General features: G+C 41.6%; 1 protein-coding gene across 7 annotated transcripts; it reads right to left on the bottom strand.

Moving 5' to 3' along the window:
- Positions 1 to 1,029: 1,029 nt before the first annotated feature.
- On the bottom strand, positions 1,030 to 27,771 carry sh3tc2 (SH3 domain and tetratricopeptide repeats 2). Of its 7 annotated transcripts, none has more exons than XR_004898810.1 (23): positions 22,218 to 22,794; positions 20,882 to 20,980; positions 19,552 to 19,683; positions 17,661 to 17,788; positions 17,364 to 17,469; positions 16,287 to 16,430; positions 15,107 to 15,308; positions 14,874 to 14,947; positions 13,650 to 13,845; positions 13,301 to 13,437; positions 13,024 to 13,074; positions 12,616 to 12,920; positions 10,969 to 11,163; positions 9,938 to 10,798; positions 9,529 to 9,749; positions 9,264 to 9,430; positions 4,898 to 5,075; positions 4,637 to 4,787; positions 3,278 to 3,400; positions 2,977 to 3,127; positions 2,693 to 2,889; positions 1,375 to 2,246; positions 1,030 to 1,319 (listed from the first exon to the last, which is right to left on the bottom strand). XR_004898810.1 is itself a non-coding variant. In XM_031302526.2 (23 exons), the coding sequence occupies exons 2-23, from the start codon at positions 27,117 to 27,119 to the stop codon at positions 1,464 to 1,466; spliced, it is 4,656 nt and encodes a 1,551-aa protein (XP_031158386.1). In that variant the 5' UTR covers positions 27,120 to 27,137; positions 27,432 to 27,771; the 3' UTR covers positions 1,030 to 1,463. The 7 variants fall into 7 exon arrangements, 5 of the variants coding, with proteins under 5 accessions (XP_031158386.1, XP_031158385.1, XP_031158387.1 ...); XR_004105481.2 differs by having other exon boundaries at positions 1,030 to 1,368; positions 1,403 to 2,246; XM_031302526.2 differs by lacking the exon at positions 22,218 to 22,794 and adding exons at positions 27,065 to 27,137; positions 27,432 to 27,771 and having other exon boundaries at positions 1,030 to 2,246.

Genomic DNA, 27,771 nt, shown 5'->3' with positions numbered 1-27,771 from the left:
AGAGAATCTAAACTCTACCTAGGATACTATAAATAGATTTTGCTAATACTTTGAGCTTTAAATGTAGCATTCTATACTTAAGTGTTTTTGCTTTGTGGTATTTTCCTTACGTAAAGTTTCTGAATAAGTCCTCTTTAAACATATGTAGTCATTGTACACACTTCTCTTTTCATTCTTTTTAGACTGTTTTTGGGTAATTTATTATTGCCAACTTATCATAAGTAATATCATGGGTAACGATTGAATTATAGTTGTGCAGGTTGTCAGAAAAGCCGGCACTTTGTGCGTCTCAGAGGAGTTTGAACCTGCTGATGGAGGCCACACTGATGTTTTTTAACCTGGTCTCAAGGGGTATATGTACCTCTAGCCACTTCTTTGTAGCTTCACAAATACGTACTTTCAGGTAGCCTAGATTCTGCCAGAGTTTTGAGAAAGAAATGTCCACGGGGGGTGCTAAAGAGAAGAACTGTAATGTGGATGAAATGGGTTGTACTTTATTATTGTATGTTATTATTTATAAAATCAACAGTATTTGAAAGCTCAGCACAAATTTCAAACTAATGTATTTTAATTACAAGTAGCCTATATTTTGTGCCTGCACTATATATTGTTTATGTCAGAAAACATATTCAACTTTACTAATGATGGACTGCCTCAACAGCAAAAAAAAAAAAGTATATTAAAAATAAATAAAAACAAAGGTTTTTTTTAGGTTTTTTCTCCAGAGGGGTAATTCAGCCAATAAGGGTAAATGGGCTGTTAGCCGGGCAACATTAGCCTGTACCTGTGCACATCCCTGCAAAGTTGGTTTTGGTCTTATTGGTTGACAGTAAGAAAAATATAATCATGTGGTTTTTTTTGCTGTAAATGCAGTTGTGTTTTCCCCAATGTTTTTTCTTTTCTTTTTTTTGATTCAATACGTGCTTGGATTTATTCATGTGTTTTGTCCAATGTTGTTGTCCTTGGCACCTCAAGGCCACCGTACGGTATTTCTCCCATATTTGAATGAACAAAAGCACAAAGAAACACTCAGCAAACAAAATAACATTCTTTATGTTTGAGTCATATCTTCCAGAGATACAAAAACATACATTTAGAAAACACATACAAGCAAAATGCACTGTAATAACCACAGAACATATTTTACAAAAGGCACATGCTTTAATGTCACTAGATCTCTAAAAAAAACTTCATCTTTCCTACAATAAGTGCCATGTGGCTGGAACGTTGGAGTCAATGTGTTGGTCAAGAAACCAGACTGAGGAGATGTAAGTGAAGAACACAAAGCGCCACTGAGAGACTACGTGTAGGCATCATCTAAAACCATGTGTTCACTGTGTGTGTGTGTGTGTGTGTGTGTGTGTGTGTGTGTGTGTGTGTGTGTGTGTGTGTGTGTGTGTGTCACCAGTCTTACAGCTTTATCAGTGTCTATGAGACTGATTGTCCTCATCACTAGCATCTTTTTAAAGAGGATCTGCATGCACATCTGTTTCTTTAGCGGCTGTGTTTTGTTCATCCTGAATGTCAGAATCTGTGTTTTGGGCGTCTGTGTGTCTTGTGATGTCACCGGTGTAATTATCAGGTATTGGACTGGGCATGCTGTGGTCAGTATCAAAGTCATTCCCATCTGTTTGATTCTGGTATGTTTGTAAAGTGTCAGTGGAGCTGCTGGAGTCTGAGATGTCCTCCTTGGCTGTATCAAAGGACTCAGTAAGAATACTGTCACTGTACGACTGACTGGCAATGGTTTCGGTCTCAGACCCAAAGGCGTTCATAAAAGGGCCATCTGTATCAAGATTAATGTTGTGATCTTCTTTCCTGTTTACATCTCCAATATTAGTGTCGGCACATCTATCCTCTGTATCTCCAAGGATTATACAAGCTCTTGGAATTGAGTTATCTTCGCATGTTTCATTTTCAGTTGTAGGCATCTTTCTCTTAACCAAACTTTGTGTAGGCCTATGTTCCATATCAGCATCAGAGTCCTCCTCCTTCTTTTGGCCAGGCTCTGTGTCTGCATCCTCCATGTTTTCCTCTCCAACAGCAGCGCCTTCCTCTCCAGCCAGAAGTCTCTTCAGACTCTGAGCTCTGTCTCTGTAAACTTGGCACAGCTGAACATCGGGCATGTGGTTGCCGTGGATTTCGGCCAGCTTCATGTACACCACATACAGAGCCTCGGGGTTAGCTTGGTCCTCCACGGCCGCTGCCAGAGCTAACTGGAAGTAGCCCACTGCATCAAAACAATCCTGGAGGGAGTGAACAGAGCAGAGGTCAGAGCAGATCTCATCTGAACTAAACATTCTATCATCATATTTGAAGGCTTGATTTTGATCAATTCCATTTACTGTGAAAAGGCCACCAGATACAGAAAAACGTTGATGGCAAGAGATGGCAGGAAATGAGGGGAGAGAGAGCTCAGGCCATGAGGGCACCCTGTCACAAAACATTAATAACTAACATAAATAAGATTTTGTTGATTTCTCAAGTTATTCCATGTATTAAAAGACCTGTCAGTTAATCTTTAAGTAAGAGCAGGTTTTAATCTTGTGTTTTTAGTTTGGGTGACGGGGAAAAACTCAGAGATTGTGTCTTTAAAATGGAGATTTCAGCAAAACGTTAATTTCAAAACATACTCTATATATTCTGTTTGCTTATACAAATGCAAACCCAGAAATACATTGGTCTCCTGTACCTTCAGTTTGTGTAGAGTGAGATTGCCCAGTCTGCAGTACAGCTTGGTGTAGTAGCGAGCCTCCATGGGGTCCTGCAGGACGGGCGGACAGAGGGACAGGGACTTCAGGTAGTAGTTTTCTGCCATCTCATACTGCTGCAGGCTGTAGTAGACTGTAGCCAGCCGGTGGTAGGCTGTCCTCTCATTCAACTGCACAGCTGAAGAAAAACAACAAAGGTCTCTGTTAACAAAGTAGTTACCTAACAGTCATAAGGCACTGATTCTACTCCAGGCCACGCTTGTACCTGTTTTGCTGGCGATCTCAACAGCCAGGGTTGCGTACTGCAGAGCCTCGTCCTGCTCTCCCTGCTTCATTAACAACTCCGTCAGTTTACTCAACAAACGGAACTCTGAATGGATATCCTTGATGCTCCGTGCAAATGGCAGACTGCCGTCCTGAAACCAAACATGAAAAATTCTGTTAAATGTTATCAGCAGTGCCAAGAATTTAAAAATCATTTAATGGAATCAAAATAATTCTGTTTATCAGTTTATCATGGAAAATGCTGCATCATGACATCGCAGCTGTATGTTGCGTCCTCTTACCCTGTAGAAAGGCAGTGAAGCCATGCGGTTCCTGAGGCCTTTAAAGTAGACGTCTCCTGCCTCCTCGTAGATGCTCATGGCAAAGTGATGATCATTCATCCTCAGGGCTGTCTTCACTGCTGCCTGTTTATCACATTATGTTGTCAATCAGTATTGATTGCATATCTACCATTAGAATGTGAGACTAAGCTATATGTAAGGATTGTCAGGTAAATGTTATAAAATAAAGAGATAATTGATCTGAAACACTGGCAGCTGGTGATAAAGCCGCCATCTTTGCTGCGCAGGAATGAGGAGTGCACACACAGGAATTCCAGGTTTGTGGAGGAACCAAGGGCAGAACAAGGAAAAGAAAAAACAGTGGCTGAAAAATGTGCACCTCCCTCATGTAACCCAGGGCTCTCAAGTGTAACGCATTGAGCGTGACAGTCACTCATTTCGGTCTTTTGTCACGCACTCCCGCCACACATTGTATTTCTCATGCTGAAAAACTATTTATAATATATTTACTATGCCGCAGCGCCCACAGCGCCGCTCTCACTATGGAACCGGCAGGAATCAAGCGCATCTCCCCTGGAGTTCTTAGTCGAGCCTGCCACTTATCAGCCAATCAAAACAAAGAAAGGGGCTACACAATGGCCAATCAGAAAATAGCACTATTGTATCTGGGTAAGATTTAACGCAACAACCAATGAAAAACAAAGCATAGAGCAGCATACAGCCACTTCCCTAAACGTTGTCTCATTCAGAGACCAGAGACCCAAACGGGGCTCTGAGTCTGTCAGATGGTCTGAGATCTACCGTATCAGCAGAGCAATCACGTAATGCACAGCAGGCTATGGTGCAGGTAGATTATTTTCTTAAATATAGTGACTATTATAACTTTATTTTTCTCAAAATATCACGACTCCTCCAAATCTCAGAGAACACAGATATATTTTGAATGTGCACAAAGTTTGGCTACATGCAAGCTAGGCTACATGTGTGCTGACTCATATAATTAGAAAAGTCGATCTACAAGAGAATAAATAGATTAAACTAATACAGAATGCCTGAAAGCCTTACTGCATTATATTCCATTATGTTTTTATATTTGGATTGTAATCTATGTTTCCCTTTACATAAATATATTTCTAACATAAATTGATTCAGAAAAAGGTAGAAATAGGTGCATACAAATTCACCAGAATGCAGGAAATGAAGTGTTTAATGCTCAAAATTTTCTGGGGGAGGACCCCCAGACCGCCGCATCATTACTCACCATGCGGATAGAATGTCACTCTTACCTGTCTTCAAAACTTGAGAGCCCTGTGTAACCACTCCACCACACACACATGCCACATATTCCCTCCTCCTCACCTGCAGGTACATGTCAGCTAGCTCGTCCTCCTGGATGAGGTAATAGATGCGTCCCACCTGCAGCCACGTCTCTGACTCTTCCTCTCTCTTGCCTAAATCTATAGAAATCCTCAGGCTCTGCTTGGTGTAGTCCAGAGATTTACGAGATGATCTGCAATCCACAATCCAGAATTGTTGTAAAACGTTTTGGTCGAAACCAAAGATATTATGGCAAAGATGGATAGAGAATAAGAGTGAGCGGGAAGGGGAGACAAAGCTCACCTTTCAGTGTTGAGTGAGAGATAGACGCTGCTGAGGATTTCCAGATACTCTCCCTCCAGTCTCTTGTCCTTCAGCTCTCTGGATACGGACACACAGAGCTCATAGTAGACGATACTCTGGCCGTACAGCATCAGGTCAGCATACAGCCGACTCAGCACCTTGGCCACCACCATCTGACCTATGAGAGAATACAGCAAGTATCTTACAAGCTGCTGCTGAGACTTAATACACTGTGATATGTTTGTGATATTAAATAAGAACTATTAAGTCTGACCTTTACTGTACGCGGGCATGGCTAAAATTACAAATTTTAGTTTTTAAAGATATACAGTATTGGTATCGACATAGAAGTAAGAAAAAATTATATATTTGGGATAGTGTTGTGGAATTTGTAAATTATAGAGTGTGGTCTAGACCTACTCTATCTGTAAAGTGTCCTGAGATAACTCTTGTTATGATTTGATACTATAAATAAAACTGAATTTAATTTAATTGAATTGCCATTACATAATTTGTCCACCGGGGTCACTGTAAAATGTCTCACTCTCAGAACATATATCTTATGTGTTGATGTTTAAAAAATTGAAAATAGGCAAATATATTTCTCTCTAAAAAAAAATTATATCTACATCAGCCTCAATAATGCAATATTGGTCGTACTCTAATTTAATCACATTAAAATGAGGAAAAATCTATACAGATATAGGAAATTGTGTCACTTTTAGCTCTCATGTTACCTTATAATAATACTCAAATTCCTAGAGGCTCAGGCCGAGGAGGGGGAGTTGCAGCCATATTTGACTCAAACCTGTTAATTAATCCTAAAGCTAAACTAAATTATAACTCTTTTGAAAATCTCGTTCTTAACCTTCAGCATTCAACATGGAAAACAGTACAGCCAATTATATTTGTTGTTGTCTACCGAGCACCAGGTCCATATTGTGAATTTTTATCGGAATTCTCAGAGTTTTTATCATGTGTAGTCCTAAAGTCAGACAAAGTACTTATTGTAGGTGATTTTAATATCCATGTGGACGTTGACAGCAATAGCCTTAGTACTGCTTTCAACTCACTACTAGATTCAATTGGTTTCAGTCAGAGTGTGCACGAGGCCACGCACTGTTTTAACCACACCCTCGACCTTGTGCTGGCATATGGCATCAAAATTGAAGACGTAATAGTATTCCCGCAAAATCCTTTATTATCAGACCACTTCTTAATAACTTTCGAATTCTTACTACCCGATTATACGAAATTAGATAAAAGCTTCTACGCTAGAAGCCTATCTGACAGTGCTATAGCTAAATTTAAGGAAGATATTCCAACAGCACTAAACTCATTAACGTGCCGTAATATAACAGAGGATCTTTATGTAAACTTTAGTCCCTCTCAAATTGATCATTTCGTAGACGATGCTACGGCCTGCCTACGGACGACTTTAGACTCTGTTGCTCCCCTTAAAAAGAAGACGATGAAGCAAAGGAAACTAGCACCTTGGTATAACTCCCAAACTCGTAAATTAAAGCAAATCTCGCGCACACTTGAAAGTAAATGGCGTTCCACCAAACTGGAAGAATCTCGTTTAGACTGGCAAGACAGTCTGAAAACCTATAGGAAGACCCTAAGAAAGGCCAGATCAGACTACTATTCATCACTAATAGAAGAAAATAAGAACAACCCAAGGTTTCTTTTCAGCACTGTAGCCAGGCTGACAGATAGTCACAGCTCTATTGAGCCATCTATTCCTATAGCTCTGAGTAGTGACGACTTCATGAGTTTCTTTAACGATAAAATTATAACAATTAGAGATACTATTCATCACCTCTTTCCCCCAACCTCTAATGGGTCACCTTTAACTGACAGACTGCTAGAAAGAACGACTAGACCTGACATATACTTAGATTGCTTTTATCCTATAAACCCTCAACAATTAATGCTAAAGGTCTCTTCAGCTAAGCCATCTACCTGTCTCTTGGACCCCATCCCAACGACACTACTTAAAGAAGCGTTACCCGTGGTTAACACTTCATTGCTAGATATGATAAATATGTCTTTATTGACAGGTTATGTACCGCAGTCATTTAAAGTAGCTGTGATAAAACCTCTACTGAAAAAACCCACCCTCGATCCTGAGGTCTTAGCCAACTATAGACCTATATCTAACCTTCCCTTTCTCTCCAAGATCCTTGAGAAAGTAGTCGCTAATCAGTTATGTGATTTTCTACATAGCAATAGCTTATTTGAGGACTTTCAGTCAGGATTTAGAAAGCATCATAGCACAGAGACGGCACTGGTGAAAATCACTAACGATCTTCTAACTGCATCAGACAAAGGACTTGTCTCCGTACTTGTCTTATTAGATCTTAGTGCTGCATTCGATACTATTGACCATACCATCCTCTTACAGAGACTGGAACATTTAGTTGGCATTAAAGGAATCGCACTAAACTGGTTTAAGTCCTACTTCTCTGATCGATCGCAATTTGTTAATGTTAACAATAAACCCTCCAATTACGCTAAAATTAACCATGGCGTTCCTCAAGGCTCAGTGCTTGGACCAATTCTATTCTCCTTATATATGCTTCCTCTAGGCAATATTATTAGGAAACACTCAATTAACTTTCACTGTTATGCGGATGACACCCAATTATATCTGTCAATCAAGCCAGACGAAACCAGCCAGCTAGCTAAACTTCAAGCTTGCATTAAAGATATAAAATCATGGATGGCCTACAATTTCCTGATGTTAAACTCAAACAAAACCGAAGTTATTGTGCTGGGCTCCAAACCCCTACGAACCTCATTAGCCGAAGATATAATTACTCTGGATGGCATTGCCCTGGCCTCCAGTACTACTGTCAGAAATCTAGGAGTTATTTTTGATCAGGATCTATCCTTTAACGCCCATCTAAAACACACCTCTAGAACAGCCTTTTTTCACCTTCGTAACATTGCTAAAATTAGGAACATCCTATCTCAAAACGATGCAGAAAAACTAGTCCATGCATTCGTTACTTCCAGGCTGGACTACTGTAATTCCTTATTATCAGGATGCTCAAATAAGTCCGTTAGGACTCTCCAGCTGATCCAGAATGCTGCAGCGCGTGTTCTGACAAGAACTAAGAAAAGAGATCATATTTCTCCTGTATTAGCTTCTCTCCATTGGCTTCCTGTAAAATCCAGGATTGAATTTAAAATCCTTATTCTGACCTATAAAGCTCTAAATGGTCAAGCTCCTTCATATCTTGAGGACCTCTTAGTACCTTATTGTCCCACTAGAGCACTACGCTCCCAGAATGCAGAGTTACTTGTGGTTCCTAGAGTCTCTAAAAGTAGAATGGGAGGCAGAGCCTTCAGCTATCAGGCTCCTCTCCTGTGGAACCAGCTCCCAATCTGGGTTCGGGGGGCAGACACCGTCGCTACATTTAAGACTAAACTGAAAACTCTCCTCTTTGATAAAGCTTATAGTTAGGGAGTGAGGAGTTGCAGTGAACGCCTAGACCGGCGGGGCAGGGTGTATAGCTGCAGACACAGCACCCCTGCTTTTCTCTGCTTCTCTTTACAGTCATCAGATTTACCTATCGTATAATCAATAATATAGTGCCTCTCCTAGTTATGCTATTATAATTCTAGACTGCCGAGGAAGTTCCTTCTTATGACACGCTCTTTTCTTTTGTTTCCTTTTATGCACATCCTGTCTCAGAAGTGCTTGTTACTAACCTAGCTCTGGGGAGTTTACTCCCCAGAGTCCTTATGTTTCTTCTTCGCCCAGAACATCGCCTCGGATTAGGGCGACACCAAGACCTGGGTCTTGGGTGCAGCTGTGGCTATGGACCTGCTACACCCTGCTACGCTCTGCGATTCCCTGCAAAGCTCGGCTACGTCCTGCTGCGTCCACCGCGTCCACCCATGCTCTGCTGTGCCACGCTACATCCCGTACCGTCATAACCCCAACCGTCAGACACCGCCCACCAAGAGTCTGGGTCTGCCGAGGTTTCTTCCTAAAAGGGAGTTTTTCCTCGCCACTGTCGCAATAGCCACTGCTAATGCTTGCTCTTGGGGGAACTATTGGAATTGTTGGGGCTTTATAGAGTGTGGTCTAGACCTACTCTATCTGTAAAGTGTCTCGAGATAACTCTTGTTATGATTTGATACTATAAATAAAATTGAATTGAATTGAATTATAAATGATTTTTATATTACTGTGCACACATTTAAAAAAAAAATATTTCAACATTTTAGGAAATGTGCTTATTTGTTTTCTTGCCGAGAGTTGGATGAGAAGATTGACACCACTCTCGAGAATCAATAAGGGTAATAAGGCCAACATGTCAAACTATTCTGTAATGTATTAACTTGTACTCACTGTGTAAATTTCTGGCATGTAGTGCAATAAGTAGCCCCATTTCATAACATGCCCTGCTGTCCTGACTCTTCCTCCTGTCTTTGTAGCTCCGCCCCAGCCAAAGGTAGGTCTGAACGTGCTCCTCATCTGTGGGGCTTTCCCAGAGCTCCAGAAAAAGACGCAGGGATCTGGGGATACAATCACCATCCATCACAATGAATTACTCTCTGTAAACCCTTTCTACATGTTAAGTTCCCTGGGGAAAAATGATAAGACTGATATCTACCTGACCAAGAAGCGTTCTGCCACCAAAGATGCCCCCACATCCAGTGCCAGGCAGCCCAGGTTGGCCAATGCCAGGGCCTGGTTCCTCTGGTGTCCACTTTCCCTGGAGATGACCAAGGCAGAGTGGAGATGCCAGCCTGCCTCTGGGATGCGGCCCTGCCGCCTCAGACACAAAGCCAAGAGGTTGTGGATCACTCCTCGCTGTGTGGGACTGTCTGTGCCCTGGAGAGATAACATTAAACATGATGTATAAATAATAAAGGAATATCCGCTGCTTTCATCCATCCAGCCCAGTTTAATGCAACTAAATTTTATACAAAATATGTAGTAGAGGGTCCCTGCTCTGTCACTCTTTTAGCTAAGAGGGTCATTGGCCTAAAAAACGTTGAAGACCCCAGTGCTTCCTGTACCTGGAGAGATGTGAGCAGTGGCTGTAGGACACTCTGGGCCCTCTCAGCCTGGCCCGTCAACACCAGCAGCCACCCGAGCAGCACAGAGGCCTCAAAGCCCTCCTCCTCAATGAATTGGCCTCCTGTCTCCACAGCTTGTTGAGCACAGTGCACCGCCTCATTCAGAGCACCATACTGCTGGTAGACTGTGGCCAAGCCCTGACACAGGTCCCTCTGGGTCTTCATGTCCTCCCCTTGCTTAGCTATAATCAGGGCCTGCTGAAGGTAAATCACAATCTGGGCAGGGAGCAGGGAGGTTCCTTCCTTCCAGCATGGGTTCAGGCGAACAGAGTTCCTGATAAACAACTCAATCCTCAGGAAAGCATCGTGGAGGGAGTGGTCTTGTCTTGAGTCTAGACTCAGAGAGGCCAGGGCTAAGTAAGGCATGTATTTACGATGATAGAGCCAGCTCAAAAGCCAGTTGAGGTCCAAAGGAACTATGGGAAGTCCCTCGGTGGCAGAGAGCGTCCTTGAGAGAAACTGCAGTCGCTCAACGAAGGGAAGAGCGTCCTCAGTCTTCCTGAGGAGCAGGAAGAGGCTGGAGACGAGGTAGCAGATGCGAGCCTCCAGGTGTTTGTCCCCCATCACCACCGATCTCCTCAGGAGCAGCTGCAGCAGTTCAACCTCGTCCGTGGAGGTGAAGGTGTGGCAGGGCAGACAGAGGAGCAGAGCACCGGCCTTCTCCAGAGTCTGGGGCAGCTTGTCTGTCATACGCTGCTTCAGGTAGACAGCGGTGAGATTTGTGAAGAGAGCGACGAGGAGCGGCGTGTCCGAGAAGCTGTCCACGCGGACACTGAGAGCCTCCTCATAGTACACACGGGCCTGAGGAGAGGAGGAAACATGGATCAATATTAAATATTATATGAATGATTATATCTGTATGTTGTGGTGTCTTGTTACAGACTCACTTGCTTTATATTATCTTTTTAGGGAGGAATAAAACATATTAACCTATCCACAACACACATTAATGCTAGAAATGAAGTACAAACCTGGGAGAACTTTAGCTTGCGGGCACAGAGTCTTCCCAGGAGGAAGCATGCCCGTCGATGTGCCCAGTGCAAGCCCATCCTCTTGGCACACTCCCTGACACTCTCTAGGTGCCCTGACAGCTCGTCCTCAGTTTTACCACTAAAGTTCACCCACAGGAAGGAATACTGCAGGTCGTACAGGGGCAGCAAGTCCTCCTGCAAGAAATAACAAACTAATTAAAAAGAGTCTCTTGACAGGCTGATGGGACAGACACACATGGAAATAAGGAACATATTGGCAAATCAATTTACATATAATAACCAAATGCTTTTAGTGATAAGTAGTAGTAAATACAGTAAAGGCATGTCAAAGATCTGTCTTTTTATTTATGGTGGCGATAGAGTGCTGTCAGTAAAAACCCAGCTTAATTAATCAACCATATGACCAATTGACCACATGATATGTGCTAAACGACCTAGGGAGCTTTTTTTGATGAATGAAAAGAGAGGTTACAAGCCAATGAAATCACGTTTAGATTTTTTCATAGACCTGACAATGTGAACCTACATTTCTTGACATCTTAAAGGACAATTCCGGCGCAAAACGAACCTAGGGGTTATTAACAGATGTGTACCCACTCTGTCTCTCTGGGACATGTTTTCATGCTAATCCAATGTGTTTGTAGCTTGAAAGAAGCTAGCGCGGACCGCTGATTAGCTTACAACGCTAGTATTCTGGGCACAGGGAAAGTAAAAACAAATCGCTATTTATACCACTAAAAAGGCTCAAAATATCACCAAACTTCAACAGTAGCATAATGAGGGTCCCTACATGTTAACCCAAGCAGGAGTGTCTGTGTTGCACGGAGTGGGACCTGTTGCGTCGCGATGCCCAAGAGATGCAGTGTTTGGTACAGTCTGAAGATTTCACCTCTCTGATAAACAGGGCTGGACTTGAAACTTTTTTCCATGTTCCAAAAATAAATTGGAGATGGCGACCCAGACCGGAGGGACCAGATGGACAGTTATCCACTGAGTAAGTACACTAGACAAGTTATGCAGAGTGCGATTATTTCAGATATATTGAGCAAATTGCTTTTGATTTTGGTTTGCATCGCCAGCTGTAAGTCATGACTGGTTTCCAAGACGGCGGCAGCATGTAAACATGAACGCGAGTGTCTTTATAATCTATCTTTTCAATAAACTGTCTGTACACTTACAAAGTTCTCAATGCTTCGGTTAACATGTAGGGACCCTCATTATGCTACCGTTGAAGTGTGGTGATACTTTAAGCCTTTTTAGTGGTATAAATAGCTATTTGTTTTTACATACCCTGTATCCCGAATACTAGCGTTGTAAGCTAATCAGCGGTCCGCGCTAGCTTCTTTCAAGCTACAAACTCATTGGATTAGCATGAAAACATGTCCAAGAGAGCAACAGAGTGGTTACACATATGTTATTAACCCCTTCATTTTGCGCCGGAATTGTCCTTTAAGGTAGCACTTTTCATAAAAACAAAAACAAAAAAAACAATTGCTTCTATTAGCTGCCATGGACATAAAATAGAAAACAAGAAAAAAAACAAGAAAAAAACTACAATCTCTTGCCTTGCTTCTTTGCTTGGCCCTGTAATAAATAAATCAGTGAATAAACTGGGACTCTGCAGACCTGGAAGTGTTCATGGTTGAGCAGGGTCAGTGTGGGGTCACTGAACTCGGAGTCCTCCCCCTCCCAGCTGTTCTCCTCCAAGAAGAGAGGTGGGTCTTCCTGGAACTCGTCCAGTTCTCTGAATGTGTCATCCAGAGTGAAGGAAAGGCGCTCTCCCTCGCGTGGCAGAGGATTATGGGACTGATAGAGGGACAGACGAGGGGAGGAGTGAGACAGAGAGGCTCGAGGAGAGGAGTGGTACGGGGGTGTCCCTCCACTTTTCTCTGACATGACGCTCTGACGGGCGCTAGCAGGAATCTTATGATCTGGGAAGAAGACGGATACAGATAGTGGATTAACACATTCAAGCTGTTTTAGTGAATACAGTTTATAAGCAGCTGATTTCCTCAATTAAGTGTAAAGCATTACCATGTTTTGGACGATTTCTGATGTACATGAAGTCAGTCTCATCCAGTCTGTCTGGAAACACACAAGGTAAATCAATTAAAGAGTCACTTTTCCAGTTGGGGATAAAGATGGAAACATTGTTCTTCCCGGAATGAATCACTAACAATACCACTATTTAGGAAACTAACTAGGAGCTGCACATCAAACCAAACATGACCTATATTTCAGCCATGGCTCTGTGGCACAACCCCTCCCTTTCCTCTACCTGACGATTTGATCAGCCAGGTGCTTTCTTTACCTAGCCTGTACACAGAGCTGATGTCAGACGAGAAGAGTCTTTCCAGCAGGCCGCTGTCACTTGGCTCAGAGCTACACAGGTTAACCTGAGCCAGGCTGGCTCTCTCCTCCTCAGTCAGAAAGACCAACTGTCTGTCTCTGTGCGAGGGAAACAAAAGCAGCATTATCACTTCTGCTGCTGTCTCCATGGCGCCCTCACCCCATCCAGACTGCAGATACACTAAATAGGATTTCATAAAACATCAGCACAAGACTATAAACAAGAGGCAACTAGTGACGCACAACATCATCAGACCAGTAAGTTCAAACCAAGCCATGCATAATACAACTGGAAAAGTTAACTTTCTTACAGGGGTACGGTGTCCAGAGGTTTGACATGGGCCTTGTGTACGAAACCATTGTGCCCTGTGGAAGTGTGTGTTCCTATGAACATGTCAAGGCCTCGGACTAGCAAACCCTGGATCTCCACAATGTCCCCTTGACTCAGCAGAAGCTCATCGGGGCCCACTGGACTGTAGTCGACCACTGCTACACAGGAACCCGTCACTGAGGGGTGTGATGAGGACAACCAGACACAGATAAGAGAGTTTACAAGGTCAATATAATAACATTGTCTGATCATGAATATGATGATACTGTATATCTTTATACTTTTTATGTATTTTTTAAATCCTGACAAAGAGTTGACAGGATATAACAATAAAGCACATACAGGTTTGAGCTACAACTATATGCATTACCATATTAGTATTGATCCGCTGTGGCTGTGCATTGCTGTGTGTTCCAGTAAATAGGAAGTGGAAAACTTTGATATTATATCCTCTGTCTTTGTGTAACAGTAAAAACTGACTTCACACAACAACACAATAGGTAGTTATGCTACATATTCAAACAATTTATTTCTTGATTTTTGTGGTGAAGAACTTCTACTTGATCTCATACAAAATTCCTAGAAATCCAGGAATTGAACTATGCTAAGCTAACCTCAACACATTATGTACCATCAGACTGCATGCAGACACATGAAAGGTGTCAGTGAGTGTGTCTGACTTTGGATAAGTAGTGAAATTACTTCAAAAACAATCACTGCTACAGTCACCACTGGCCACTTAGGGGCAACAAGTTGTAAAGACAACATTTACATTTTATCTCCTGTATGGCAATGTTTTCCCAAATAGTGGCCTATTTACACAGCAGACATTGAGCAACATTAGCATTCATTTAGAGTCATGTTTGTGTCCAACTGATACATTTAAATACAATATTGACTTCCCATTTAGCTCTGATTTGGTCTCCAGAAACTCCAAAGGGAAATATCTGGCCACTATAGTCGCTAACGTTGTCTGTCTGCTGTTTGTTGCTGAGCAGGTAGTGTACCGTATTTTAAAAAAAGCTTTTTCAATAAACAGCTGCGTCTGAAAACAACACTTTGAGAGCTGCTTTCAGCCAATTAATCTCAGCTTCCCATGTTCAGATCAGTGGAAGATTTGGTTTTGAATATATGCGTCTGAGTTCAGTATACAACGCTGTACAGTTTTATGTGTGAACATATTTTATAGGCTGAATGTTTTTACCAATAGCATGTTCAAACGGTTCCTTTTCTGCTGGCGAACATCCAACATTGCCTGGGTACTTCCTCAGGAACCACCTGACCACACAGGAAGTATAGTTTAGCTCATGTGCACACATGTCGGCCATCTGTATTGCTGCTCTGCTCATTCAGCTAAAAGTCTTACAAGAGAACATGTTAATCACACTGTTGCCTGCAGGGTAAATCGAGGGATTTGAGGAACATAGAGTGACTCACTGATAGAAGGGGTAAGGCAGCGGTTGCATGGCGTTGACTGGCACCAGGCCATGGTTTCCTGTGGAGAGCAGGGTGCCCTCCCACATGTCGTCCTGCCCTGTGTCCCTCACCATCAGCAAGTCATTCTTTTTGAACGATAGCTGTTCTTCGTCGTCCTCATCCTGCTCACTTCTTGTGAATAGCGCCTTAGCAAAGAAGGATCCTGCAAAGAGATTGGTTCATTAGTATCAACCTCTAAAAAAACACACACAGTACAGACAATACAAATCTGTGTGAATCCAGACACAAATGTTTTCAGTCAGTGTTTTCATGTTGATAAAAATCACCACACTTAAGTGAAGAATCAGCAAAAGTGCTACAGCATGTGCACCCTCATTCTGTCACTGGGTAAATGATGGATGTTTTATATCCTCGCCCTATTAAGTTAATGTAATTCTTATGACTATTTGCCAGCACTGCAGTTTTATTATACATTCCCATGAAGCGTTTTGCCTTGGGGAAATGTTCAGGAGAAAGCAGGGACGTCTGCATAGACCAGGCCGAAGGAAATCAATATGCATACTTGTAGGGAAGTAGTATAATGGATATGCTTTAGCAGAACACTTATTTTATAATGCTTCAAAAAATTTGAGTTAATTGCTAAAATTCACTGATGTCCAATGGGGTCATAATTCTGACTTGTAATTAGAAGTCTATTATACTTTAGACATTGACATTGACGAGGCACATAAGGTCTCCTAACTGTATGGCAATAAAGCGTTGCTATAATTTATCCAAAGTCACGTGTGACAGTATAATCCTTAGACATTCATAGTGTTAATTGGGGTCAATGAAAAATGGATTTATAGTAATGAGATCAAATGGCAGCTGAAGTTAGTTACTATAAAATTACAGTAACTAGAGTCAAGATACTTCTGACTATACATTTTTTCAAATATTCTGAAAAAATTCACAGGAAAGAAAGTCATGGTAGTCAAAGGGCAATCAATACTGTTCAGTTTAGAGTCTGGACGAAAGCACGGGTTTAACTACCAAGGTGTCAGTTTTGGCTAACAGATTCATGAACTAGATTTCATTCCTCACTTTTCACTCCCTTAACCTTTGTGTTACAGTAATAATACAAGTGCTCATAAAAGGCTCACTGAGCTTCCATAAAATGACACAGTACAACCTGACTTACCCTCCTGGAGTAACAGTCCCAGGTAAAGGGTGGCCAAATGTTCCTCGTCCACAGTTACATTGATCTGCAGGTCACTGAGCAGCTCTGGGTCCAGCCAGAAGGACTGATCACACAGGAAGTTCTCCAAGCAGCGAGCAACATAACCTGGGACAGAGCACATGCAACTCAGATATAAATATTACTAATACTCCTTATGCTAATATCACTAACGAACAAAAACTTGGTATACAACTATAATGATAAGAATAAAAATAGGACAATAAATGTATAAACAGGAAAAATGGTACAGCAAAGAGCCATTTATGTTTGTGATGCACCTGAAATCTGGGTTTCAAGTTCTATATTTTTCTCTACAACATTACATTTTCAAAGATTTGAAATAAATCATCCTTAGGTAGTTTTTTAACACTCAACCAGTCTGCCTATTTAGGCCTGTGTGGTTGGTTTAGATTTGAGTGACCTGGCAACATAACCAAACAACCCCACAACTGTCATCAGGCTCTGATTTAAATGTTGTTAAATCCTGATTGGTTCCAAAGGTACATGACATGTTCCAACCTTATACAAACGTACTTCAAACCAGTGAGAAGAGCACAAAAAAGATCTCTCATGGGAAAAAACCCAAACTGTTTTTAAAGCTATAGTGTGTAGTTTCTGTCTCCCCCATGAGGAATTCTAAGTAATGACAACAACACTGTCAGCGCGTCCACATGATACAAGCCTTCTGTGATCGTGTACCCCCCCACCCCTCCTCCACGCAGTTTCAATTAGCCAAGAAGGACACGGAGGATTAAAAAAACATGATGGACTCTTCAGAAGAGGTCATTATCTTCACTCTATTTTCTGTGCGAAAGTCGGCAGACGCCACAATCTTCTGAACATAGTCACACTGAGAAATCCAGAGAGAGTTGTGTGGAGCTGATAGTCTTAATTAGCTTTGTAGTAACTCATTTGGCAATGGCTTGAATGTAACGGACGTTCATTAATATCAAAACGTTACGCACTAAAGCTTTTACTTTGGAAGAAAGTATGTGTTCATGTAGGCCTGTAAGATATGACATGGTCGTAGTTACTTACCTAATGCTAGGTAAGTTGAAAACTTCCATATTTCCTCCACAGTCTTGAATGTGAGTACGAAGCTATCCTTCTCAGCGTGGACAGACACCAGACGTGCAGACAAGTCCTGCACAAACAAAGTGTCATGTTTCAATAACAACCATCCATTTCCATTAAGTGCACGACACATATACATATCATATTGCAATATATGGATTCTTATCATAATGCACCTTAGTCTTTGTTATGATATCAGACAGATTGAGTGTTACAGTAATACCTTTGTAATCTGCATTGTCAGGTCTGACTGTCACTCACTTTAAAGAGCTGGATGACGTCCTGGCTGTTGCTCTCCACCACCCGCAGTCGGGTGCGCAGTGCCTCCTGTAGGGCCCGGTCAGGATCCATGCTGGAGCGCCTCCGCCCGGTGAACAGCAGCACAATTTCTAGACAAAAGACAAGAAGAGCGCTGTAATCAATCACTCTTTTATTATCTCTTCAAATTGTTTCTTCTCACATGTGTCAAACTCAAGGCCCGGGGGCCAAATCCGGCCCCTGGCAAATTTTTATCCGGCCCACATATCAATTTAGGTTCACAGTAAATTTTGGCCCACCTAGTTGTGCACCAGACCAAAAAAGATGGGAAACTTTTTTTTAATTATGCAACACTCAAAGCGGAATTCGGCAGATTTGCCGACTGATAGTGGGAAATAATTTCTTATGCATATTATTTTATGTGTAGTGAGAAAGGATGACAGCTGGACATGTGTGTACAGAGGCGCCACTACTAGTGTGAGACAGAGGCTACTATTATTAAGTTCATCTGTTCACCTTTGACCTATGACTACAGTAAGATAGCTGAGATGGACGCCACTGTGGCTGTGTCAGCTAAAAGTGTTTCTACCATATTAGTATAAAGTTGTTATGTTCAAGTGATGTCTGATGCATATCTACTATAAAGCCCTTCTAGGGACGGACATTGGAAACTAGCAATAGCTATAAATGCTGTGATGCTGTACATTGGAGATTTGTTGCACAAATGTCTATGTCGTAGCATATGTCTCTAGTCAAATAAACATGAAAAAAAAAAAATTGTGTTGTATTCTGTGTTTCCAACCATACATGAGTCCTTTGTATCTTGCTGTTCAGAGCGAGAGAGATGATGGCGAGGTTCCAGCACTCTCTCTACCAGTATACTGAGTCAACTGTCCTTAATAGAAGATCATGAGTCTGTCTCATCTGTCGTCTGATCATGCCTCTCATCATCACAACCATTTTATTTCTTTATATCACCGACTTAGTAATCCTACACAACCAGTGATTTTGTATATTAAGGCCTGTGAAACACGTTGTTGTGAGTTGGCTATGTGGTAGCCTGCTTTTAAAAATGTGATAATAGTTTTGCTTGATTTGCTTAATTCTAAGGAACTGTTTTGCTGACTTTTTTATGGCTTTATGTGGACCAAACTGTAAGTAAGGCTGTATGAGACATGCAATAATACAGTAAAAATATTTTACTTTTTCCATTAAATAAAAGCATGTCAATAAACTATGCATTGCTTTTGATGTGATTCTCATTTTCCAGTGTGGCTCTTAGTGAAATTGAGTTTGACACCGAATCTAGTGGAATAATGTGGACTACAAACAAATCCAATCAAAATAGAATTTAGGAAAAAATAGCTTAGAGAACAAGCGAGAGGATTTATGATCCATTGTTTAGCGAAATTAAAGGAATAAATTCATAAATAATGTGTTTGTAATCCTTTTGCTAATTCATCACACTACATCGCAGGTGCTGTATTTTTCTTTTTGTAGTCACTGAGTAAAAGGGAAAGAATCTAGAGAGAGACAAAACTTTCAAGAGTTCATTAAAGATTTTCTACAAGAGCTCAAATTTCAGTGAGATGTTCTGTGAGTATGTTAGTCCCCGGAGGAATAACAAAGCTATTAGGCCTCTTACTGGACTCTCAGTGTGGCTATTTAAATCCATTTGAGAGGAAGAACCTGGAGGAATGTGAAGGATGGAACTGCTGAGTGAGTAAAAACATTAGTAGGGAAATGTGCCTTATCAGTATTCATAAATACAGTATAATGCATGGGAAATGCTTCTATAACTAGTTTACACTGGCTAATGTAAAAGCTAGTTTTTCATTAGAAACATACTACAAGTCAGGTAATGGACTCAGGCGAAAAGCATTATTAAATGTACCTGAGGAGAATTTCTCTCCCAGAGTGACAGTACTTCCTCTGAGGAAGGCCTCTTTTTTCTTCCAGTAGCTGTCAGGCTCCACCCCTCCTTCACCTGACTCCACCACCGGACCGTCCTCCTCCTCAACAACACCTGAAAGAGGAGACAAAGTCAAGAGAAAAGCTGCTGGATCAAGTTTAGATTATCATCTTTTGTGATTCAATGCCTAAAGTAGAACATAAATGACTTTTCTTGATGCACCCTTTGTTAGAAAACTCAACCCAGTGTTAGTTAAGCCAGTGTTTCCTAAACAGCATATAGTATTTAGGGTTTCTGTATGATAAATACAGGTGTGTAGTAGGTAGAACCAATTTTATCAAAAGGGACATCAGAAGGGTTATTCAAAGTAAGCTGCAATTACAGTACCAACTATTACAGTTCCAAACTGTAAAGGAGATTTAAAAGAAAATGTTACCAGATGACACCAGATGACATGTGGTACATGTATTCAGTATAGTACAGGTTGAACATATAATTTAGATTTAGAACAGTGGTTCCTAACCCTAGTGCAAATTGTCAGAATGTTTCTTTTATAGGTATTTGTGTAGCACCTTTTACACACAACGGCAATTCAAAGTGCTTCACATTATGCATTTAAAAAAAAGAAGAAGAAAAAATATGAAGAGAGACACAAATACAGGATAGAAGGGGAGATGGTTCATGATGAGTATTTAAGGTTCAGTCAAAGGCAGAGCAGAACATAAATGTTTTTAACCTGGATTTAGTCTAATATCCTGTGGAAGTTTGTTCCAGCTCTGTGGTGCACAATAACTAAATGCTGCTTTTCCATGTTTAGTCTGTAGTCTGGGAATGAGCTGAGAGGCCGACAAGGATCACATGGTAATACAGTCAGAGAGGAGTTGTGGTTGTAAGCCATACAACTAAACTGTCAATGCATTCATACTACAGTAAGTCTCAGCCATTTATCCATTACTTAAAGCAAACTATTTAACCATTTATCCATTGATTTTAGCTTTTGCACTATTTATCCATTACTTTTAGCTCTCTATTTTAACTATTTATCCATTAACTTTTAGCTAACAAAACCTATAAAAATCAGCCCGATGGATGTGTATAATAGCTGGATTTTGCAGTATAGTGGTGACGGGCTTCCCCTGGTTTGTTCCGTTGTGCAGGGAGGATGTCCCAAACACTTCCTCAGTTTGTGACTACACAGAAAGCAGCACAGCTCAAATACGTTTTGTGGTGTTGTTTGAGCTCCAAAGTAATAGAGGACTCTATAATAATGTGATTTTGGGTTGATTAAGATGTTCGGTTCACAATAGTCTACCTTGAGTCATGATGTCATTTCCTGAGAAGTGTTCATTTGCTCCCCCGAGAGCATATGGTGGTTCCCTCCAAAGAGCATCCAGCTCAGCAGGAGATATGTCTGTAAATAGAGAAACAAATCAGTTCATGAACATAAATGTGAAAAACACATGTAGCCCCCTTTCTTCCATTTTAATTAAATAATGTAATTATCAAATACTTCCAAAGTTTTTAAAACAGTTCAAATATCGTATCAATTCATTTTAAAGGAATAGTTTGTCCTTTTGAGTAATACACATTCATTTTCCTGCCAAGAGTTAGATAAGAAGATCGATACTACTCTCACATTTGTGAAGCTGGAGTCAGCAGTGGGTTGTCTTAGCTTAGCTTAGCATAAAGACTGGAAAATAGGGGTAACAGCTAGCCTAGCTCTGTCAGAAATAAAACAAAACAAAAGGCTGACGAATGAACACGTTATACTATAAAAACCAAAGTGTAAAAACAACAATTTGCCATTTTCCTGGTGTTCTTGGCTAGAGAGCAACCAGCGGAGATTCGGTGAAGTTACTGCTTCTGGCCAAGAAGGAGTCCGGCAAATGAGGAGACGAAAAACAGTGATTAGAATTTTTATACTTTGGTTTTGTATGGATTAAACAAACAAGATAAAACATGTCAATTAGTGGGCTTTAGAGGTGCTTGTATGACTTGTCAATGCCAAGATCAAGCCATTGGTTAGTGTGAGGAGTTATCAGGGTTTGGGGGGACTACAATGACGTTGAACACACACACAGGGCCGGCACAGACACAGCTGCACTGACATCAGAAAATAAACTTCCAGGTTCCTCCACTTTTATGTCAGCATGGTCACATATTTTCAGACACACAGTCACACACCATTTAAAATAAAAAAAGGAACATACTGTTAAATGCCAGATAACAACAGAAAGTAATCATTTTGATTAAAATGCCACTTTTCTTTATTTTCCACATGCTTTGTCAGTGCAAAAACACAGCAGAACAGTATTGTCTTGATGCAGAGCATTCACAACAAGACAATGGGGTGCACAACTTAGCAACACAATGCAACATGACATTAGGCCGAAGAGGACAACAGCCTATTCTTTCCCATCCTACAACACAGAGCACAGTTAGCACCAACAGGATTGCTTGAGTCAATACAAGTACATTCATGCTGCTACAGTACAGAAACACTCCATGCCCTTTTTACCTTCTTGGCTAAGTGTGTTACCCATGTTGTGTATTAGAGCTATGCTCCTGTCTATGTGAATGTAGCGGTCCGTCTCATGACATGTACCGTACATGTACAGTAGTAGCGCAGAGAGCGGGCTGGGACAGACCTGTAAAGGAGGAGAGGCAGACTTTGATGAAGGGTCCACAGCAGGAGGAGTTGAGCAGCGGTCTGCAGCAACAAGACGCCATCTGGCCCAAGAGCCGGCAACTCCCAGAGATCAATGCCATCCCATCAGTTCCCCCCAGCCTCTTTAACAACAACTCTCTTCCTCTCTGTTGGACAAGCCCCTTTCCCTTCCTATTTCTGTATTGCCTTTCCTGTTCTGTTCACTCTGTCTTTCCACCAGTTAGTGTTTACTGGATGTGTCTCCTCTGTCCCACTGCAAGTCTTATCTGTTCTTCTCTTCTATCTGTCTGGGTCTGCTTCTTTTTGTAATCCCTCTGCCTCTTGCTGTCTCCATCTCCCTCCTCCCACCAGCCTCCCTCTCTCTCTTCAGTAGCTGCCCAGTCAGTCAGTGAATGCACAAAGCACTCTCTGCGATTGGTATGAGTGTGTGGGGGGTAGACAGACCTCAGTGAGAGTTTCCCTGTGTGTTTGTTATGTGTGCCAGTGAAAATATGCACAGAATGTGTGTCACAAAGACAATGTGTGTGTGTGTGTGTGTGTGTGTGTGTGTTTTGTGTGTGTGTGTGTGTGTGTGTGTGTGTGTGTGTGTGTGTGTGTGTGTGTGTGTGTGTGTGTGTGTGTGTGTGTGTGTGTGTGTGTGCGTGTGTTGCTGGGAGAATGTATTGCTGAGCCGCTGTAAGGCAATGCCACACAGGGACAGGCTGCAAGGTCACAGCGAGGGGAGGGGGGGTTGCCATAGTGGCATAGATCAAAGATCAGGTTATCCACATCACACGGTTTAACACAACTCTGCTCTCTGCCATCAGATGGGTAGCAGACAGATGAGATGAAGTGAGCGCACCAGGACAGCATCAACCTACCCTGTAAGGTCACCATGGAGAAGAGGATGGAGATCCAGGATGGAGATTGGATGGTGACAGAGTCCATAAAGGTTTTGACGGTTAATGGGTTCATTATGATTTAAAGAGTGACGTGTATACAACAAAATGTGCTGTAATGGGAAGAAGAATGATCGACCTTAAGTCAACCTTTACCATATGAGAAGGAAGAAGCCTTTGACGCAGCAAAGCTTCCCTTAAGAGTGTACATTTCTAAAACTGATTATGTTCTCTACAGCACACAGAGTGTAGACAGGGGCCTCTGGTTTGATGGAGGTAAACTGGCGTAATTGGTCAGTATTGCTCCGGCACATTGTGCTCACTCAGGCGGTAACGAAATGCCCTGATCGTGCCCAATTTTAAATCTGTGTCGGGTGTTGTGTTTCTGATCTGGGTGTGTCATAATGATATGTATAACAACATGTAGCAGCCAACTGGAAAGCACATCTCTTCCTCTTTATTTAGAGAAGCTCCCAATAGGATGTGAAGAATGAGTTGAAAGGAAAATCTGCAATGAATACAAGAGGATAGCTACTATATCAATCAAACTGTTCTAACGATGTTGTAGCAACAAGAGGAATTATTAGGATGAAGAAAAAAATGAGCTGACTAAAATCACAAGATATAAATTCAATTCCAAATAACTAAAAGTCTACTGTAACACAGTGCCCGTAATGCAGAAATGTTTAGAATATAATAATTAGAAAATAATGAATTAGAATAGGTAATACAACATTAGCTTAGCCTATATTGTCAAAACTGTATCCATATCTGTATAGGCACAGTATCGGAATATCATTGGGCTTGAAATAATTAATTTAAGGGAAAATGTTTGTTTTGAAATATCACAGTACTTTTTAAATTGCATTTCCCTTACCCATAATGCTTGCATCTGACACACAAACTGAACCAGTGTGCTATATAGTGTGTTTTGAAAAAAAAACGGCATTGTTCTTATTGCATTGTTCTTGCTGTATTAAAGGGGTGATAGAATGATTATATAGGGTATTTCACACTGTTCCTTAAGGTCTCCTAATAGGGTATGTAACATTGGTTGGGCTGAAAATTGCTTGAATGCTATTTTATGGGTCCTTAACTACCCTGTGAATATGGCCCTATTTGTAACAAGAGCTTTTCTTCCAAATATGGTATGCTCATGAATAGATTTTTAGATGTAGATTACATTTAGATGAGCTGCGCGCTGATTGGTTTGAGCGAACCACATACACATACATTGGAGACTAGACAGCAGGTCTCATTTAATGCAAATTTGGTAAGACGTGTCGGACTTTAGCTAGGAGCTCCACTCATACCAACAATGGTCTTATTTATTCAAACCCGAGTATACAGACGAAGAACTAGCCTCACAAGATTTGGAAAGAAGGAGACAGACAGAGGGGCAACTGGCAGATGAAGCATCTGCTTCAAGGACACGGATTTCGGGCAACTGGTGGTGTTTGTGTGGGTGTTGTGACCCAATGCCTACTGAGGAAGAAAGCCTGTGCTGTAAAGAGTGGGATCTCATACAGCCAGGTAACGAAAACTGTGTCACCTGTACAGAGGAATTTGCTATTTAGGCCTACCTTTTTCCTGCTACAACTGAATTCCCACGGGACTTAGCGAGACTACAGCTAGCCGTCTAAAACACTATTTTACTGTACAGGACCCAAACATAATTGGTCCGTTTCCATGTAGCATAGTCACTAATATGGTCGTAACCACTACAGTGCTCAATTACCTATTTTTGAGGGTGAAATAAAATAAAAATTTTCACGGCGAAGGCTTGAACGGTCTTCTGGAAGACATCCACCAGACCAGCGGGCGCTCGTTGTATTGTTGTCGGCCGCATGAAGCCAGGAGGGCGGGGAGGAAGCAGAGGCAGGGACGCCGGCTGGGCCTGCTAGCCCGGCTAAGGAAACCACAACGATCGACACGGACAAGACTCCTACTCACCAACGCCAGATGGATTGCACACTAAATGGATATTTATGTTACAAATACACACGGGACTGCAGCGTGATGATTATTACCGGAGCCTGGCTGGACACACTCACTCATCCCAGACGGCAGCTAGCAGCTAACAGGGTATGTGCATTTCAACAATGGCTAAGTTGCTAAACGCATCTTGTTGTCATTTAAGCGCCCTGTTCATGTTGCACAGACATTTTAATAGCATTTGAGTCTGTTAAGAGGCACAAAGGCACTCTTTAGCTTATGCCCCCATAACTGCCGTTTTAGCTAACGGGAGCTCTGGGCATTAGCTACAGAAGCTCCATGTTGCTAGCACCAATTTGGCTCGTGGTTTTTGCTATAGACAGTACTCAAAAAAGTATAGCGATCAAGATAAACGTAAACATTGCCCGGAGTTCTCCTTTAAAGAACACATCTCCCACTACCTGGTAAACTGAATTTCAAGCTTTATTGACTTACGTGTAAAAGGAAATGGAATTTGCATGAATAAGCCACTTCAGACATGAACTACTGTATATTTGAAAGTAGAGGAGACACTTTTTATTAGGCTGATGTCTGATTAACTCTCAGCTAAATATAAACTACTGATGGGAACAACCTTCATAGGGTACTTCAGGATTTAGCCTTGTTCTTCCATAAATTTGGGAAGCTTGTGAAAAACCAATTAAAGAAAGAATTGTCAAAATTGAAGAAGTAGAGGCAGATAATTTGTGAACTAGGCCCCTTATGTGAGTTACAACCCCAAAACCCTGGATACTGAACACCCATAATGCAACTTGATAGCATCTTTCATGCGATCCTCCATGCCTAATAAATTCCCACATCTTTAAAACTCCAACGCTACCATTCTCAAACTGGACGCCAAACAAGAGATTGTTCATTTTTGGGAGAATTTGACTTTTTTCATGCTTACCCAAGATCGGAAAAACTCATGGATCTCTAAGTCTCTGTGAGATAGAAATAGTACAGATGAAGAGATGCTCTATGCATGATGCATTATGTGACTTCTGTCATTGCATTTAATCACTGCTAGCGGAAAACAAATGCATAAAGTTTATTCTTCCTTTGTGCTCTGATCGTTCCATTGCTTAAACATACTGGAGACAAAGAAGCTGATATATTCTTCTCTGAGACCAGTCATCTTGTTTATGTGGCAGCTGAATGGTCATGATTGAATCTGCGCGTGTGTATCTTGTGAGGCAGAAAGCTGTAAACAGGCTAAAGGCGTGTCAGGGCATATCCTGACACTCTTTAGACTGCCCTGCTTGTTTCTCACAGTGCAACAGATTCTGTCTAATCTAGTAAACACAGAGTGCTCAAGGCCGATATGTGCGGTCACATGCTAGGCCTTTGTTTGTACCAAATGCTACACAAGGGGCACCAGTTGTCTCTGGTGACATCCACTTCAAAACATACAGAGATTGTCTGTAAAAACAATGTGATGTTGGTGATGCTGCCTACATTACAAGTCTCAATACCCTCTTTACTTAACACCTGTTAAACTAGCTATTGTTTCCTGTCAGCTGGAAGGTCAGAATCCTTCCTCCTCTGAACGACTGCACACTGTGGACAGCATTACTAAAGCCTCAAATAAGCAATATGTTAAGCCACAAACACAATAGGCACTGCCTGTAATGGCAGGAGTTGACGATTCCAATCACCATATACCATAAACAACCTTACAGTCTCCATGCAGTCTGAGACCACAGGAGAAAAAAAAACTAGCCTACAATTGTGACACTCGGCAGTCCATGACAATAGCATTCAACCTAATGAGAAACATACTGTATGGTGTCAGTAGTGCATGGCTGTGTTAAAAAGCATGACAAGCAGGGGTTGTTTGAGGTGTGTGTGACCCTGTATGTGTACATTCAGTGTTTGTAGATTTGGAAAATGTGGTACAAGAGTTAGCGGGGAGTAATATGAGACAGGGAATATGCACTCTAAGTTTAGACTAACCCCCTGTTTGCTCACTCACATGCCTGTGTGTCTAGGACAGAGCTCCCTGCAGGGAGATTCCCACACTGTTGCATAGCAGCATTTGTACAACACTAAAACAAAAATTGTGGAAGTATAATAGTATGATTAATAGAATTAAGACATAAGAAGACTTTAGTTGGTCATGTACAGTTTAAATATTTTTTTCTGCTCTTTAGCCACTAGTGAAAAGTCACTACATGACAGCTTCACTGTCCATTGTAAACCCTGACTGACAGCAACTTCATGGTTATGTGACTAAGTACAAAGTGCAGCAGTCTTAAAGCTGCTAAATAGAAGAAAGTGTATGACACAGTAAGACTTAGAGAGCAGTCAGGCATATTGAAAGTTAATAAAACAACTCTTACCTCTGTGTTGCTGCCAGTTCTCCCCTCTCAATTCATTCCTCATGTGCGTGGCAGAATGAGTGTGTATCTATGTATGTTTGTGTATGTGTATATGTGTGTGTGTGTGTGTGTGTGTGTGTGTGTGTGTGTGTGTGTGTGTGTGTGTGTGTGTGGGTGGGTGGTTTCACCATTTAACTGGTGAATTGCATCTCATGACAGCTGCCGAAACTGCTGTCATTCTCCGCTGTCAACCCAAAAGCACAGGAGAGCAGAAACAGAAAAACAGAAAGTAAGAGTCAGTGAGAGTTTGTGAGCGTGTGTGTGTGTGTGTGTTTGTGTGTGTGTGTGTGTGTGTGTGTGT

The sequence above is a fragment of the Sander lucioperca genome, chromosome 1 (genome assembly GCF_008315115.2).
Source record: "Sander lucioperca isolate FBNREF2018 chromosome 1, SLUC_FBN_1.2, whole genome shotgun sequence".
NCBI classification, from domain to species: Eukaryota; Metazoa; Chordata; class Actinopteri; order Perciformes; family Percidae; genus Sander; species Sander lucioperca.
The sequence above is the reverse complement of the archived record's forward strand: the minus strand, read 5'-3'. Positions and strand labels throughout refer to the sequence as shown.